We start from the raw sequence: 18,511 nt of genomic DNA on the forward strand, positions 1-18,511 counted from the left end.
ATTTTCACGCGTTCGTTCCATGATTTCCCAAATTTAACGTCAATTTTTTTTATCCTCAAAGAAGCCCCGAGAGTTTGAAAATTCGTCGAAAAGGTCTGTTGTACGTAGATGTGCTTAATTCTTTCGACAAATTTCACGAAGTATGGAAGAATGAACGATTATACAAAGCAAGTAGTCGGTGTGCGGTAAAATTTCAAGTTTTTCTGCGCCAGCTATTCTGCTGCACGTAATACTATATTCGTTACACAGATTATTGGCAAACGCATTCGGAGACGAATACAGCGTCGGGTGTCTTTTCACTCATACGATATGAAATGTGTTAAATTGGTTAGGGTGCAATGTGCATACGTTTGCTCAATTCAAAGGTTTATATACGCGTTTGACTCGGTACCGCTAAATTTAGAGAAGCGGTTCCATGACGGATCGCCGCTCTCGCCCGTTTCGTTCGATCGCTGCTGCATCCCGCTGCAGATGGCGCTAAAAGACCCTGCTAAAAGTGATGGGAAGAAAGAAAAAAAAAAAATAGTATACAAAAAAAAAAAAATTAGCAAGTCAACCCGACAGCTATATATACATATAAATATGAAAGAAACGACGCTAAGAAAAATTATAGTTCTTTTCACCTGAGGTTCAAGTTCGTAACGTTATTGTAACGATGCATATTTAGGAAAACTAGTTACTATATTTTGCAGCATGAGAATTTCACTCCCAGTGTGAAAGTGAATAAACCGTGTTACTGCAGCACTGAGAAACTCAAATAGTATAAATTCAATCCGTTAAAAATTATACCACAGTTGCAAACAACAGTAATTTTTCTCTTAATCGTTTTTTGACGTTAACGTGGCTAGCTTGAAACTAGTTTTTTTCTTCCTCTTCGTATTATACGAAAAATGAAGTCAAATTTTTTTAACGCGAGTCTCTTTATCGATCGAATAAGTACAATATTTAGTTTTTCAATCACATGCAGTACAGAAATGAGATAGATATAGAAATGAAAAAAGAAAGGAAAGAATGAAGAAAATAAAATACCGTGATATGTTACACAAATGAGAGAGTAAAAATTGCCTAACTGGTCATCGGTTCAGATTTATTGGCGAAAAAATTCCTGAAAAATTGTTTTGCTTACCACAAAACACGCGAGAAATAAAAGCAGAAGCCCGCAGCGACGCCAGCGGCCGCTCCTCCTAATATCCCTTCTCCTTTCCCCACCCACCGTGAACGGTACAAAAGAAAAAAAAAAAAAATAAATAGATAAAAAAAAAAATTAAAATAAAAAATAAATAAATAAGTAAAAAAGATAATAATCGTGCAAATTCTCGGAACACCGAAATATTGCAAGGCAAGGTTATATTTTCGCTGCGGCAGGTAGGAAATTCTCCGGTTCGTTCGCTACGGGGCAAAGCTCTAAGCAAAATTACCGGTTATGTACCGTCTATACGTGCACACGCATACATATATATATACATGTACACCTAGGCAACGTGAAGGGTGAGATTAGTGGAGGCGGGTCACGCCATCTGGGAAATGCGGACTGCACCCAACTGCATCTAATTTCGCCCCCCCCCCCCTTCACGCCCCGAAACAGGCACTCATACGATCGCATTCGGTAATGTCTGCGTAATTGCGTCGCAATATTAATTAAAAGTCGCGGTCTGCCATATACTGCCTTATTTTATTTTACTTTTTGTTTAAATGTGTTGCTTTTCTTTTCTTTTCTTTTCTTTTCTTTTCATTTCTTTTCATTTCATTTCTATTTTCTTTCATCGGTTTTCACTTTCGTGCTACGACGAGAAAACTTGGATTACAATTTTTCGTACATAGTTTCATTATTGGAAGTTTATTCCTGAGCAATCGCTGTGAACAATCAATGTTGGAGTTTGGTAGAGGTCGTCGGATTTTTAATGACATCGTGATAATTTATTCAGGATAAAATTGTTTGTTTTTTCGTTTTAGACTTAAATGGAAGTTATCGAGGTAGTGCGAACGAGTTGGTTCAATCGATCTTTTCGTAATGAAAACTTGCGTCTCGGTTGATTCAATGAAAAATTGTCGGTTTCAGTGGTTTTTTCAGGAAAAAATCAGCTCGCCTGTGTGATTCGTTCAAATAAAGCTTTTCATACAGCAAATTTTGTTCAACGGTTGATTCATTTATTCCTGTAATAACGAACAATCCCCGCAGGATTCTTTTTATTATAAATTAATGAACTTTGTTTTCTATTTTTTTTTTTTTTTTCTTTTTACTGGACAAATAAATCAAGATACACGTATTTGCGTGAAAAATTTGAATTCCGATTCGTTTTGTTTTCCGCGGGATAAAATTTAATTAAGTTAGAGGAAAAAAAAGGAAAAAAATCGTGAAAACCCTCTAATTCCTGCAAGACAACGATCGCGTAATAAATAAATAATTCCCGACTACCAATTACGCTACTGAAAATACATATTTGCAGTCTGTCAATTAATTATGATTTTCAACTTGTATAACGAATAATAATTATAATAAATATAATTCATACGACGACGGTCGTTAATTTTTTTCACCCCTAATTTAAACATTACCACACGTCCCGGCATATTGTCACGTAATAACTCATAACGACGACGATGAAAAATTTAAATAGATACTTATCGTGCGGAGAGGCACACGCGATGCGTATAAGCTCATTTTACTTACGCACTCGTTTAATACGGAGAATACACGTATCGTATGCCGAGATATGCGTATATTCTATGTACGTGGGTATATATCAGCTTTATTGACGTCTAGCACCTGCAAAACCCACCCAAAAGGGGTGCAGTCAGGCAGCAGGCAGACAGGGAGAAAGGGAGAAAGGGTGAAAGGGAAGGGGTGGTTAACGGAGCAGGCTGACCTTGAACTTAACCCCGGTAAGACGAGCCGATCCATATTCTGGAGCACTGCATCAACGAAACTACGTACGTGCGGCCACCCTTGCACTTCCATTTGCAGCGTCCTTCTTTTATCTCCGAATTAAAGTATGGCAAAGATTTTCTCTTGCTCGATACTAAAACTCGTCAATTTTCAAACGAACAAGAATATGACACGTAAATTAGATTCTTTGCACTTATTCTCGCATAATATTGAATAATTATAAACGATACTGTATTGTGGATAAAATATACTTGGTTATGCAAGTGTAGAAATCAATGATAATAATAACGACGCAAATCACATATTTTCATTCAGTTTAATTTTTACAAGAAAAGAATGATTCCAATTATTAACGCGTTTCTAGCTCACTCCGCGATTTCGATTTTTTATAAGACGTAGAAAATGCAAGTACATCATCAAGAATATAATGTTCTACAAGAATTGCATCAAAAGTCCAGCGTTCAAGTGCCGTATAAAAAAAAAAAAAAAATCCTACTTTAAATATTATCGTCATTTATTGGGCTGATGGTGCAAAACTAGTTTCGATCTACGGTTCCACCACGAAAGATTATATTTTCGTCACTTTTTCGCACGTATTGTATCAAGCTAATGCACTTTTTGCTGATTCGCTTCGTATAGTTTCCCACGAAAGAAACGAATGTGCGCGGATTGGTTTTTTTTTTTTCTTTTTTTTTTTTTTGCGTGTCGCAAATAAGCCACAGTAGCTATAAATACTTCGTGCAGAAGTTAGTGCGAAGTTGTAAGCGTATGGATTTCATGGAAGTGGAACAAATGAATATACCATTTGACATATTGTAGGTGCAATAATATTATAGTTTTCTCGAGTACAACGCAGAATAGCTCGGAATAATCCTCGATCGAATGGACCATTTTTAAAGCTCGTGTAAACGCGGCTGATAACCTGGATGGAGAAAATCGAATGAACCGTTATTAGGTTGATCAATCTGACCATCGTTAAAGGAATAATTCTACCAAGATTATTCTTTTTATCGCGGGTAGAAGTTAGGACCGAATAGAAAAAACAGCGAGAAAACAAACAAAAAATTTTGTTCCATCAAATGATTTGGTACTTGAAATTTTTCATTCCTTTAAATTAATTCGCAGCGCTATCCGCATCGTTATATTTCAAGAGTAAATTACTCCGCATCGCATCGTTAGACTGGTATTTAAAATCGCAAACGGTGTCGCGCTCTAAAATTCGTGCAATCGTTCGTAGGTACGATAAAAAAGACAATTCGTCGATTCGCTGATTCTTATACGTTCTCTTTTCCGCGGTAGTAATTCAATCCGCATGCATATATGTATAAGTATATCTGTATAAAATAAAGTAATTCAATTGTGCGGCGGTGACTCTTGAACAACATGTCGAATAAAAAGAAACAACGAATAAAAACGACACACGCACACACACACACACACACACATATATATATAAAGATACACGGACTACGGAGAGGGGAGAAAAAAGAACCCCGAGAGAAAAAAAGCAAAGGAATTAAGATTGGCATTGAAAAGTTGTTACGAAAAATTCACTCAACGCGAATTGCGTCGCTTTGTTTCACGGTTCAAACCTTAGCGTGTCTATATATTATACATTATATATTACGTACATAACACGTGTCTATATACATACAGCGGCCCGAAATTGAACGAGTCTCCGATCCTCGTTCGTTCAAATACCAGAAATATCGAAATGTATTTTTTATTCATGCACAGCAGCGGTATCGCGGCGAAGCTACAGAGGCAGGCAGAAACAACGCAAACCTTGTATACGTATGCTTGAAATTTATCGACGCATGCGTATCACGTATGCCAATGTATAACATACGTGCATATAAAACGACGCGGCTTCCACAGCGGACAGGGCAAATCGCTTTCAAAGTGTGCATAATGCGCGCTAAACGGAGCAAACGCAGCGACGCGAGAATTCGTCAACGTCGAAAGTGAATGACGATGAAAAAATTGTGTGAAAAATCAGTAACTGGCAAAATTATGATTTTCCATTCCACATTTGCGTGAAAAACTTTCATAATATGACATACAATCTTACAAAGCATAGAAGCATATACATTATTTTGCACGATTTACCGAAGAGAAGAAAAAAAAATAAAAAATGAATTATAGAAATGAAGAGTAACGACAAGTGTAAGAGAGACCTCGTATAAACTGACCTGATTATATCAATTAATTTCATCGCTTTACGCACGCTGTACGCGTGTGAAATGAAAAGAAAATAAAAAAAAAAAAAACGATAAAAAATAGTTCTTCTTTTATCCCCGATACAAAAAATTAGGACCAAATAATCACAGCTAGGCAGAGAATATAATCTGAAATCGCATGTCTGGCCCTGAATGCAGTATAAACAACACCTGTACGCATATCAAATGTGCCTCATGCCAGTATAACATACCTAGGTTATATACATACCCATGTGTAACGCTCGCTTTGACACGAATAGAATTGCATGTACATACCTTTGTATATATATATATATATATATATATATATATATATGTATGTATATATACATAATGGTTACAGAATGTACGTATTACGGATGTGCGGGGAAGGGCGACACGTGGCTCGTCGGTTACGTCAGTGCTAGACGTAACAACAATAGACGACGAGCAGGGAGGGGGGGAGAGAGAGAGAGAGAGAAAGAGAGATATAGGTACGTACATGATGCATAGATACCTACGAGTTTATCCGGGACGGCACGGCGGCATGACACGGGAGGATCGAGGTGGTCATCCGGCGTGAAGGTTATGCCCTCGGCGAAGAAGGAAGGAACGAACGACGCAGCGCGACTTCCTACTACGTTATACTATTCTAGCCTTTCTACGCCACAACGATAACGCGATGCCGCCTCAGCAGCAGCAGCAAAGACGCGGTGCGATGGAATTTTATCTCTCACTGAGGCGCCTGTGCACCAACAGGAACTAGCGGTTCAAGACTGGCCGTAAGCCAGCCCTCGAACTTCCCCTTCTCACTCTGCAGGTTCCAAGTTCATAGGGAAAAGGAAAATTAATGATATCCGATTCGAATTTCGAACTAGAAATTCAGACTCGTGGTGTTAAAGCGTGTAAAGCTCTCGGATACCGTGTTACGTGAAAGTACGACGCTTTTTGTATCATTTTTTTTTTTGGAATCTTGTTATTTGAATAATTGAAACAGTACCGAACCGATAAAATCCAAAATTTTATTCAGACCTAAGTTTTAATAAGCCTCGTCGATTGGGACCAAAATCCCTAGACCTTGAGACTTCGAGATCTAGTGGAAACTCAATTTTCCACTTTCGGGGCGATTACAATGACTTTCGCTTTTCTTTGACTACAGGGAAACGGGAAGTTACAAAAAAGAGAAAGATGAAGCGGATCGCTACCGCGCCCAATGCTAGACGCGCATTATACCCACGTACAGGATTCAAGTACCTGCCATGCCTCCGCAAATACGCACACGACACACTGTGATGCCGTACACACCTCCGTATAGGTATATCAATGCACACGTGCATGTACGACGTGCTGCAACGTACGACATAAAATTATGCGACTACCTACACGTACGTGTACGGGACACGATTTTGCCGGTAAGTATATCGTATATTACACGTTAAATCAGTAAACGGGCGTCGTGTCGTACAGTGATCAATTCACGTAAATTATCTACGATTATAACTCATTTCTGTAGGTACATGACACAACGGCGTTCGTCATGCGGCACAATCGTACTATATTTTTTCCTATATAGTGTGACAGAAAGAAAAGAGAAAAAAAGGCCATTCGGATTTTCAACTTCATCTTCGATAAATTTTTCCACCTGATACGTAGGTACACGCGCTTATAGGTAGGTGTACGTACATAAATTTAATGAGGTCTAGAAAAAAAAAAGAAAAAAATTCACCTTTCAACGAAAACTTGCTCAACAATATGTGAGTTATAATACCGTACAATACACTATAGGTATGTTAAAAATTTTACCATTTTTCAATAATACATATTATACGCATACGCACATCATCTACGTGTAGAGGTTGACTTGAGTTTGAGGTCATTGCCGGGACAAGGTTTTTTTTTTTTTTTTTGAAAAAGAGACCCAACTGCACACGTAGTGCACCTCCATTGTAGGTATCTACGTAAATATTACAATAGGCGTGTTCAACTATGCACGGATAGGCGAGAGCCTCTCTTGGTGCTGCACGCAGCACGGTTTGTTAACAACGGTGCCAAGGTTATGATTGTTACGAGGTATAGAGTTGTAGGTTGGTGGATGTAGGTTCTGTTGGGTAGAGGTATACGCCGTTCAACTTGGCGTAGAGAGCGATTGTTACGTTGCCGCGAGGTTGGCCAGGGCAAGGTCTAGGGCCAAACTCTACCTGTACTCTCCATTCGCTGTAGAAGACCACGAAAAAAAAAATGTGAAAACGACGAAAAGCGAAACGACAGTAGTCGAGGGAGAAGAAAATTGAATGTTTTTTGAAAAGAGTAAAAAAATCCATCGATGTTGCAAGATAGAGTTGAAATTATATTATCGAATATGCGCTGGCATCAATTGCTCCTCAAGAATATTACGATATTACGTATGCTAATTAAACTCTCGTTATAATTACTGCATATAATTATAACCCACTGTGTACATCATTTTGTTTATCCTCTCGTTAAACTTCGTATACTTTAAGCTGTATGAAAAGATCGCTTCAAAGTAATACGAAAATACAAAATACCGAAATCATAAAGAAACGCTTGGACATCGACGTTTTGTTTCAAATCACTTCCAAACTGTTGCGGAAAATCTACCAAATTCGCAATAACTAGTACCGAATTTGTATTACAAAAAAAAGATATCTTACGTAAGGCAAGTGTCCCAGTTATCGACCCTGTCCCAATTATTGAACTTTTTTTGTTGTACCTCTTTGATTCGTAGATACAATTACTAAAAAATAAATTTGTAACGTCTAACCCTCTAGAAATTGGTTTTAGTCATCGAGAAATTCACAATTTGTACCGTCAGTTTATAATTTTACAAAAAAAAAGCTTTAATAATAGGGTAAACTTACCATAGTCTAATCAGTGAAATCGAACAATTATTCTATTAGCTTTTAAACAAAGTAACTACAGACTATATCTAAGCTTCCGTTTACAATTCCAGCAACATCAATTTTTGCATGTTTCGAAGAGATCTTTGCTGTTTATGAAAATTTCTATCCGTGAAAATAACCTCCCCCGCCCACCCCTCGTTCGCGCCAAGAAAAAACGCATAAATAAAAATAAAAAGAGATCGACGCTGTCGAGTGAAGAAGGTTTGAAAGTGAAATAAAATAAAAAATGACGTATGAATCGGTGGAATAATAATAAAATAAATTGCTGAGCGTGATTTGTGCCAGTGGTGCAGCAGGGAAGAGGAGAATAAGAGACGACACATCCGGACGTCGCTGCGACCGACACGGTTTGCCCTTGTCCTGAGAGACCGACCGGCGCAATTAGACAAGGTCAGTTGGAGGTCTGCCAGAAAGACTTTTTGCGCTAAGCGAACGGTAGGTAAATGTACCCGAATACATGCATACCCGTTACACAATCTACCTACGTACAATGCGCGTACAAATACCTACACCTACAACCTTAACGCACGTCCGTATTGTAACCTTGTGCATCGAAAGCCGCCTAATAGGTAGGTAATAATCCAGTTTCGCGGGAACAGAAGTCTCGGTGCTAAGACGTTTAAAATATAACGATGACCGAATTTATGTACGAAAACTAATTGCAAAACGATCCTCGGCCTCGCTCGTAATTTTAAATAAACATACGGGAAAACAACGAAACTTATCACAAGTCGAATAATTATTTATTACGGAAATTTGCATCGTCCCGGACAATGATGCGGGATCGAGTGATCATTTGGTCTCGATTGCGCTTCGAATCCTGCAGCCGGTGGGTAATTCTGAAAAAATACATATTTGGACGAAGGAGATTACGGACCGAAAATTCGGACAAACGTTGCGTAAAGTTCTGATGTATAAAAAAAAAAAAAAAATTAAAAATTTCATTCCTCAAACATTAAACCTGGCTACAATATTTTATTCATTTCACCAGAAATTTCAAAGGTTTTTAAAATCTTCATTTTTCGCATATTCGGAATCGAATATTATATTAATATAAACCTCCCGCGATTATTCACCCGAAAATTTTCCCGACATTCCATTCCGAGAACAGGAGTCGTTGCACCGGAATTCATGCTGCACGCAGGATACACGATATTGCTATCCGTTAACACATGCAAAACACACACGTGAATATAACCGAAATATTCGGGGTAGTAAAAAATAATAAGCGAGCGATGAAAGATGTTTCCTTTGGTCAAAGAGGATTTCTTTTCCTTTTACTTTTTCTTTTTTCCTCGTTTTAGTTTCACACAAAACGAAGCTTCTCGGTATGATAAATTTGAAAAACACTTCGCTTTGCGATATCGCCGGACGCGAGTAAGGAGACGAAAAAAAATAGTCCAAGATATTTAAAATAACCGTAACTACACAATTTTCATCGTTTATTATCACTGTTACTATTATTATTGTTGTCGTTGTTGTTATTATTATTATTATTATTATTATTATTATTATTATTATTATTATTATTATTTTCTATACCGTACATAAATGTAAAGTGCAGTTGCAACGAAAATATTTTTAACTCTATAAGCCAACTACTATACATGTGCGTGAAAAATTCTTTGATGTTTATTCTTAATCAAATGCGGTACAGGAAAACATTCGTACCGTAAATTATCCATGACACGTTTTCAAAAGTGTGTAATACCGTAGGTGAAAAAAAAAAAAAATAACGGAAACGAAAAATTTCACATAGTTGCAAGAGAGAAGAATTCAATGGCTGAAAAAATTACTTGAACATAGATATAAGCTTCGACAATTACAGGCATGATAAAAATTTGTCGTTAACGTAAGTAAAATTAGTGAGTATCGTACGTACACACTGTACACGTTTCACATACATGTATGCAACTGGCTGCAGCGGCAACGCTGAAGCAAACATAAAATTGCACCGGTTATATCTGAAATGCAGCCGCGACCTTGACGCCGCGCCGTGGAACTAGACGTTATGGCAGTTGCGGTCGAGTTGATAAATTATAACGCATATCGTGTCATAGAGTGCGTGAATGCGATTTCGAGTGTAGAGGAGAAGCTTCGCGATTTTCATAAAATCATATTTTCTCACTGGATTTTTCGAAACCAATCGATTACGTCGCTTCTAGCTATGACTCATCATACTTGGGTTGCATAAATTTATATTATTTCCATTTCTTGCTGTCTTTTCGCACGATCGTACATTCAAATAAACGTACTAACAAAGCGTGTATATAACGTACGGATGAAGGGCGGAAAACTTTAGAAGAATGCCAAGTTCAAGGTGCATTTTTCAAAGGTATAATGTACAATGTACAGATTACACATGTATATAAGTAATACATTTGAAATTATATAAATGGTAATCAGTTTCCGTTCAATTCACATTCGAAACACCGGATCGCGATTAAATTTTCTATTATTTCTTCGATACGGGTATCTATTTATCTTTATCCATCGACCCGTTTGTAAAATTTTACGTTTAAAAGAAAAATTTCCCATGAAATTTCCAAATAACGAGTAATAACTAACTGAATAAATCTAATCTGCAGAGCTGTATTTGGCAGGGAATAGCTCGTACACTTATGCAGCTACAAAATTAGTCTTTCTCTGTACGATTCTTTGCCATTCCTTGTACACGACCTTCACCTTTGTCTTTAACCGCGTTAAACAGAATTGACAGTGAATAGCTGTAGAGGAGAGAGAGAAAGAGAGAAAGAGAGAGAGAGAGAGAGAGAGAGAGAGAGAGAGAGAGAGAGAGAGAGAGAGAGAGAGAGAGAGAGAGAAACGGCGCAACAACTTCCATGCATTGCAGCAGCAGCTGTCTGCAGCCGAACGATTGAGGAAAACAAACGAGTAGCGTCCGAATATATTATTAATTTTCGTGTATGCGAATTTGCTCATGATTGTTCAACCGCTCTGACACCCGAAAACAATCGATCACAATACGTATTGACTTTCAAATCATTCCAGAGATGAGAGAATAGAATAACCAAATTAGCATTCAAGTTGTATTCAATTTCGCTGTTCCTTTATTTGTTTCTCTTTTGTAAATTTCACATAATTTATAAAGTAGAAACACGATTTTCGTATCGTATTCGCAGGTGTTTCATTCAACATTTTTCGACAACGAAAATTACCTACGTTTTGGGGTGAATGAAATCTTCTTCGAAGATCGAGGATTTTTCAAAACTCCCGCGTTCTTCTTATCCAAATTCGTGCGTCGACTTCACTTCGATGCAAAGTGTGTTTTTTGTTAATCGCTTCGACACGCGTATAATTGAGAATTTAAATAATCACCATTGTTATATCTGCCGACTATTTCTTTTCTACTTGCATACGTCACGGTGACACAAATGCGTTTATTTATAAATTGTGTATAAAACATCGTTCAAAAATCTTCCATAAATACTCGCGAGGTCGTGAGTTCGGTATAACAATGATTGATCTAAAATGAATTTTTTTATATAATTACATATAACGCGTTCGAATAATTTTTTCACCGCAGTAAGTAATATACGGTCAGACTACAGCCGTAATATGGATTTTCTTCTCACCGTAGGGTTCAACTCGGTTATCTCAGCCAACTCGACAGTTTTCGCTGATATTTCGTTTTTTTCCCCCTTATTGCACATTATTCCCCCCCCCCCCCCCCCCTCCCCTCTATTTTAAACGTGCAGCATAACTTGCGCATAATACTTTTCGCTTAGGTGAGCTGAAAGAGGAATAAAAAAAAATTAAAAAAACGCCTCACGCGGGCAATGCAGGTATTGAATTTTACTTGGACTGCAGGTTGATTGTGCACGTTGTGTCACGCCTAATGTATATAATATACAACACAACGGTGCTGAGATAAGAAGTCACGCGAGAGTAAGTTGCCCGCGTTATAATTTAACCTCATATACGATTTTATAAACTACTAGCAGCCCATCCCGGCTTCGCACGGGCATATAATAATATTAAGTAATAATATAAATGTTATTTTTCTAGAAACTCACTGTAAACATTGTGTATTTTCTTTTATTATATTATTATATGCCCGTGCGAAGCCGGGATGGGTTGCTAGTTATGCTGTTAAAATGTAGCTTATATGACACGTTCGTAGATTTACCATAGCAGCGCCATCTATTGATTACTTACTCAACCCAGTCGAAAGGTATCGACATCTGTTAGAATCATTCGGAGTTAACAGATAATTGTGACTGTCAAATAATAACAGACAAATAATTAGCAATATATTATAATTGCGACTATAATTTGAGATTTAAACTATCCTATCTCTCAAGTTGGATCGAACTGCACATGGTGTGCGTATTTTATTATAATCGGTTAAGTGGTTTAGGAGTCCATTGAGGACAAACATCGTGACACGAGATTTATATATATTAAGATAAGTAAAAATAAATTTTATTACATTTTCGTATTACGTGTCGTGTGAACGACAACGTTGCAAATTATTATTCCTCGTTAAATTTTGCTTTCAGCCGAAACTGCGTGAAGGTGAGGAAGATGACAGCTTCGAGTAAGATTACAAATGCAGCATTTCGAGGCAACGGCTGCGCCGATGTTACGTTATTCAGCGAAAACCGGAGTTTCGCTGCATCATTGCAATTTAATACGCAACATCTCGTTATTGAGTCATAAGAATCACGATCGTACTTTATATGGTTCGCTAAGTGCGTTATATCCCGTAAATAATTTTCCTGCGTGAAACCTTAAATGTCTTCAAAGCGATACTGCGCGAAATTAAAATCATTCATCCGTGTGTTCAACCTAAGGAGAAGCAAACTTTACGCTAATTACATTTATTTCACTTGGCGAATTAGTCTGCTGTCCGCTAAGTTTTAATAATGCTAAGAAGAAAAAAAAAAAAACAATTGACCATCAGGATTACAAAAATTCAAGTTCATCGAATAATAGTCCAATCAATTTATTCCGGACTGTCAATGAATTATTTACAATTAGTCGAATTCACCCAGTATTAACTATATATAAGTTAATAATCTAGCAGAATATTCATGCATTCAAGGTTAGTTTCGACGAATGTCAATTATCCTCACTAAATGTCTTTCCGTTGCAATAAATTAACGATTCTTTCATCACCGCTAACAAAAAAACATTCCGTCAAAACCAATTCGCAATTCAACGTAATTCATTTCCTGCCGATCAATATTTAGAAATTTTTCCCATTTCAATCGAATATAAATTTTTTGACACTCTACGTATATAGTTATATAAAAAGCAATAAAAATATTCGTAAAGTCAAATGAATTCAAATCTATTTATACCGATTCTTTGAGCCTAGGAAGCCTCTTTTCCAATGCAATATGAAAATATCATTCCTATATCGTTCGGAAACGGGTTTTAGACCCTTTTCTTTTTGGATCTCGATGCGGTTGTTTTACCTGAGATTTATATTTACACGAAATCTTTTGCAAAAGCATGTTCGATATACGTACAAGTGTTTCCACGGGCCCAGTGCTGCGCCTGGGTTCCCTGAATGATGGCCGTTACGGACATCATAGGTTTCTCCTTTTTCATCATCTTGAATTCTTCTTTTTTCGCAGCCACTTTGAACAATTCGCGTATTTCTTTCCCGCTTTTCAACACCCTTTTTTATTCCTTTTTTTTCTTCCTTATCCACGATGTAAATTCAATTCTTCGATTATTATCTCCTCGCTACAATTGTTATTATTACGACACAATTTTCTCGCAGAATCTGCATCTTCGTTTATTTATTGCAAATGAAATTTTTCTTTCTCTTTTAGATTCTTTGTACACTGTTGCATATACGTATATGTAACGTATATTTTGAAAATAACGACAAATCACTGGCACGTTTTTTTTTCCTCGCTTTCTTTTGTTAGAAAATTTTGGTATCGTTCACAAATGTTTTACACTTTTCGTTCCCTTTGTCACTGCTTTTGTCGTCGTTGTTGTTTCTGTTGTTATTATTACAAGTTTAAGTTTCCTTTTCAATCAATCTTTTATTCGGCAAAATATAATCCGTTTTGGCGCGCGTTTGCAGCGAGACACGCCTATTAAATACAATTTGCGTAATAGATGAAAATCCTGAAGCTGAAATTATCGTATAATAATCGCACGTGTAACTTTATATTACGTTTGTGAAAGGATTGACAAAATTTTTTTCGAAAACATAAATAACTTTGAAATTTGCCGAAACAAATTTCGAAGCCACATTTTCATCGTCACTAATTCGCACGTTATTCCCACTAGATTAATTGAAATTTCTTCCGTGATCAAATCATTTCGTTAATCGGAAAAATTCGCTTTTCAATGTATCGAAAATACGAAAATAAACGATTTCAGAAAAAAAAAAAAAGAAAAAATACAGTAATTTATTACACAGCATATTCGATAGGCGACTTGCAAGTAATAACTACATATAAATACGTGTAACATCAGTTTACAACTACCGCGAATACCGATGTGAGTTAGGTTACAGGTACCTAAATACCGACTCGCAAGGTGAAGTGAAGTAAAAAGAAACGAGATAAACAAGAGCGAAAAGAAAAAGTGCGACAACAGGAGTTCGACTCGACCCGCAGACCAGCCTTACACTCGTCGCCCGGTCATCGTCTGGGAATTCCTTGGCTCCGAATGACTCCGTGAGTGATTGCTTTTAGAGTTTTAGTTCTACAGCCTATATATACGTGAACAGATGCACAAATGTAGGGACGTACGTAGGTACAGAAGCCGTGCTGCATCCGATACGCTTTTCGCTATTTCTCTTTCCATTCTTTATTTGCTTTTTTATATTTCCTTGTAGGTTTCATTGGTGTTTCTTTTCTTTTATTTCACCTTTTCTTGCTCGCGAAATTTATATCCCCGTACTCGATATACACGCGCAATTTATTGACTAAGCAAAAAGTGTGCAATATATTATACGTATACATACACACTATGTATATTGATATTAGTTCGAGATTATTCGATCGATTGCTTTCACATACGATAATATTGAGCACCGTTTCGCTCTGCGCTGTGCAAATAATGCAGTTATTTTATTAGAATTATCGGAGAGGGAGAGAGAACCGAATAAAAGTTTGAAAGGATGAAAAATTCGCGGTGCATCACTCATCGCGAACGGATGCAAAAGCCTGCAGAGTTCCCCTCTACGTGAACACTCGGCCGGAAGTCGGCGCCGTTTGCCCGGCGACGCGTCGTCATTTATGTATATAGATACATACATATACATATAATAAACCGCCTCCTTTTTTTTTTTTTTCAACCTCCTCAAACGCGGGGCGGTTATAATATGTAATATAACGACGACCGCATCAGCCTCCCTCTCCTCTCGCGTTTCCCATCCACATCCATCATATTCTCGTGCGTGTACATATATGTATAATATCGCGAATACGCATACATATATATATGTATATGTATAATGTGCAGCGCGGCGTGCACGCAACCGAACAAACCTATTTTTGCAAATTTTCGCGTTCTGTTTCAACCCCCCTGTTTTCCCCCCCCACCCCGTTTACTTTACAATTCTTTTTTCCTATTTCGTTAATTTATTATTCCTCTCAACTGTCCGCAGTGTATCCGCACAGTCGGTTGTGTATAAAAATATAACTATTAGCATTTTTCATACAACGAACATCGCGCGACAGGAAGACTTCAAAGGTCGGGGTGGATTTTTTCTTTTACTCTTCAAGTATATAACGGTTGAAAATTTCAAACTCGAATTATACACTTTATGTATACGCGTGTAATAATTCGTGCTGTTTTTTTTTTTTTTTTTTTTTTCTTTCTTATATCCAGTTTTGTAAAAAATTGATAACAACTCCCGACGTTTGGTAGATTTTCGTTGAACATGGGGACGAAGAAATTTGGAAACAGAAATAATGACCAGACGCGAAAATGATTACCGCGTGCAGCAGCCGCTTATCGAGTCGTCGGCGGGCCGCCGGTGGTAAAACGATACGATTGTTTGCCGGAACGACGACGACGCAACGATGCAAGCAGCTAGTCAAGGTGACCGCGTCGCACCTTGCGGATAACCGGCGAAGCAAAAAACAATAAAGAGAGAAAAAATAATGGAGGAAAAAATGGAAAATAAAAGTGTAAAACGTGGAAAATAAGTGGAAAGAGAGAGAGAGAGAATGCAAATTCGTAAGAATTCCAAGGATACCTCAAATGAATTTACATTACACAAATTAATTAGTCAAGACTTTGCAGAAATAAAATACGAACACGTCATGAAATTCAACGTACACACGCTCTTTTGAATAATAATTTTCAAATTTTCTGAAGTATTTCGTACACCGCTCTGCCTTTCACAATATTCTATACATGCAAAAGTAAATAGATATAATGAAATGAATATAAAGTTGAATTTACAGACCGCAGAGAAGAGGAGCCGTAACAGAAACAAATTTTTGAACCGTATCCGAGGTATTTAAATTTTTGCAATTAGTGAAAATATAATTTAGAAATGGAAAAAGAAAAAGAAAACGGCGGAGACGTGTATCACAGACTGCATCTTGCAGGCCAATTGAGGGGATATTTACGTACGTGAGGTACGTATATAATAGGATGAGGGACGATTACCAAGAGCAATGGCCGACTGCAACACGCGACGACGTTAAAAACACGCGAATCAATATACCTATCCTGGGTAAAAAAGGTTCACCTACTACAGTTCTGCAGGGTGGTTAAATCGCTGTTTTCGAAAATACTCCGATTGAACATTTTCACGGCAAAGTTTATCGTTCTTCTTTACAATGAATTTAAGGAATTTTGTCTTTTTGTTCTTTTCCTTTTCAGGTATCGCGCGAAACTTATAAAAAGCAGAGATTTCATTATTTTACCGCACGCAAGTTGTCGCGAAATTACATATGGATGAACCCTGCGGTATTATTCGTTGCATATTATAGCGCGGAATACGGGCGACGTTTCAATATATTATGTGGAACATGGGCACGACGAGTGGCATAAAATTCTCGCTTGTCTGTCTTTTACAGCGCAATAATAACATCGATTATCCATAGTTAAATGAGGTAGAACTTTCCAGCCGTGCAATATGTATTGACCGAGCGTAAATGTGAGATATGGATACGTCTTACGTGCAAGCCTGTCGGCGAACGAATGAAAAAACCAAACAGTTTTATCGAAAAATGTTACGTGTAATGTGAAAATTAAACACAGATTTTATAATTCAGAGAAACGTAAAATTATTATTAAATAAAGAGAGTGCCTGTGTGTGACGAAGCGAGAAAATTTACATTCTCGTACGTTTGATAATTGAAAATTCGCATCTTGTTTTATCTGGTCATTATTTTCATATCAAAAATGTCCGATGCGAGTTGTGGTTTGTTGTAGTGCAAATATTTAATTAAAATTTAGAATTTGGATTGAATTTTCCAAGATTCTTAGTGTAATTTATACACTTTTAATCAAAACCGTCCAAAATCTGATATATTAAAACGACGAACGACGATTTTCGAAAAACGGAAATGAAAAATAGTGCAGTTTTTCAGCGAATCTAAAGTTCCGCATTTCAGCGTCAGAAAAATCTCATTTCTATTTCTGAAATAAATCTATAATGTAATGAGTTATTAGTCCTGAGAATTTCCTGATTTTTTTAAAGCGAGTATATCCGCACTTCAGACTTCCTTTAATTTTCCTATTTTCCGTTTTTTCCCGTACCTACAGATATAATATTGTAATTCATACATGTACGGAGAACCGGAATCGTTATTGCAGATCGACGAAGGTGTCTAGCACAACCTTCGTGATTGACAGGAGACCTTGTTCATATTATTATTCAGTCGCGGCAAGCGTTGCCGATAGCGTGTAAAGCTGCGAAAATACGCATCGATATCTACTTGTAAGAAATAAAAAAATAAAAAAATAACCTCACACAATAAGCGTAAATTGGAAAACTACTTCGCGTTTCTTATTTCATTCGTTTCAAGGAATATTTTACAATACTTGTATACTGTTTATAATATACATACCTACTATATTATAATATCGTGATATTATTAACGGATTTTGGTTTAATCCACAAGCCGTATAAGTAAAAATTTTGCAAATAATAATTATTTTTGCATGCTTTATTAACACGCAAAGTATACAAAGCAGTAATTTTGACATCTCGCGAATATTCGAAACTGCAATAACATAAAATGATCGCTGAGTGAAAGTTTATTCAAATTGAAATAAACGCGTACAGGTAGACACAAGTTTTACTAATAAACAACGCAAGTTCAAAACAAGCTACATAAAGAAAAAAAAGAGATAAGCACAGTTGGATTTTCAATTTATCGCTGCAATTAATTATCCCACCTTTGAAGTTTCCTTTCTCACTTTGTACAATACCGTTCAACTTTATCACAAGCCCAATGACGTTATATTGCCAATCACGCTAATTTAGGAAAAACTAGCATAAATTATCCTACGAAATGTGTTAAAAATCAAACCACCGATCGAAGTTCGTA

At 36.9% G+C, this 18,511-nt stretch overlaps 1 protein-coding gene across 5 annotated transcripts in view; it reads right to left on the reverse strand.

The window, feature by feature from the left end:
* Positions 1–18,511, reverse strand: part of LOC124298854 (retinoic acid receptor RXR) — a 55,196-nt gene that overhangs the window by 22,684 nt on the left and 14,001 nt on the right. For 2 of the 5 annotated variants that reach the window (XM_046751400.1, XM_046751404.1), the window contains one exon: positions 13,502–14,120. The exons of 1 other annotated variant lie outside the window; for it this stretch is intronic. In XM_046751400.1, coding sequence (XP_046607356.1) covers positions 13,502–13,586 — 85 coding nt within the window. In that variant the 5' untranslated portion in view covers positions 13,587–14,120. Of the gene's footprint in view, positions 1–13,501; positions 14,121–18,511 lie in introns of those variants that run through there. 2 more of the 5 variants (XM_046751403.1, XM_046751401.1) reach the window with 2 other exon arrangements.

This window comes from Neodiprion virginianus, chromosome 2, assembly GCF_021901495.1.
Source record: "Neodiprion virginianus isolate iyNeoVirg1 chromosome 2, iyNeoVirg1.1, whole genome shotgun sequence".
Classification (NCBI taxonomy): domain Eukaryota; kingdom Metazoa; phylum Arthropoda; class Insecta; order Hymenoptera; family Diprionidae; genus Neodiprion; species Neodiprion virginianus.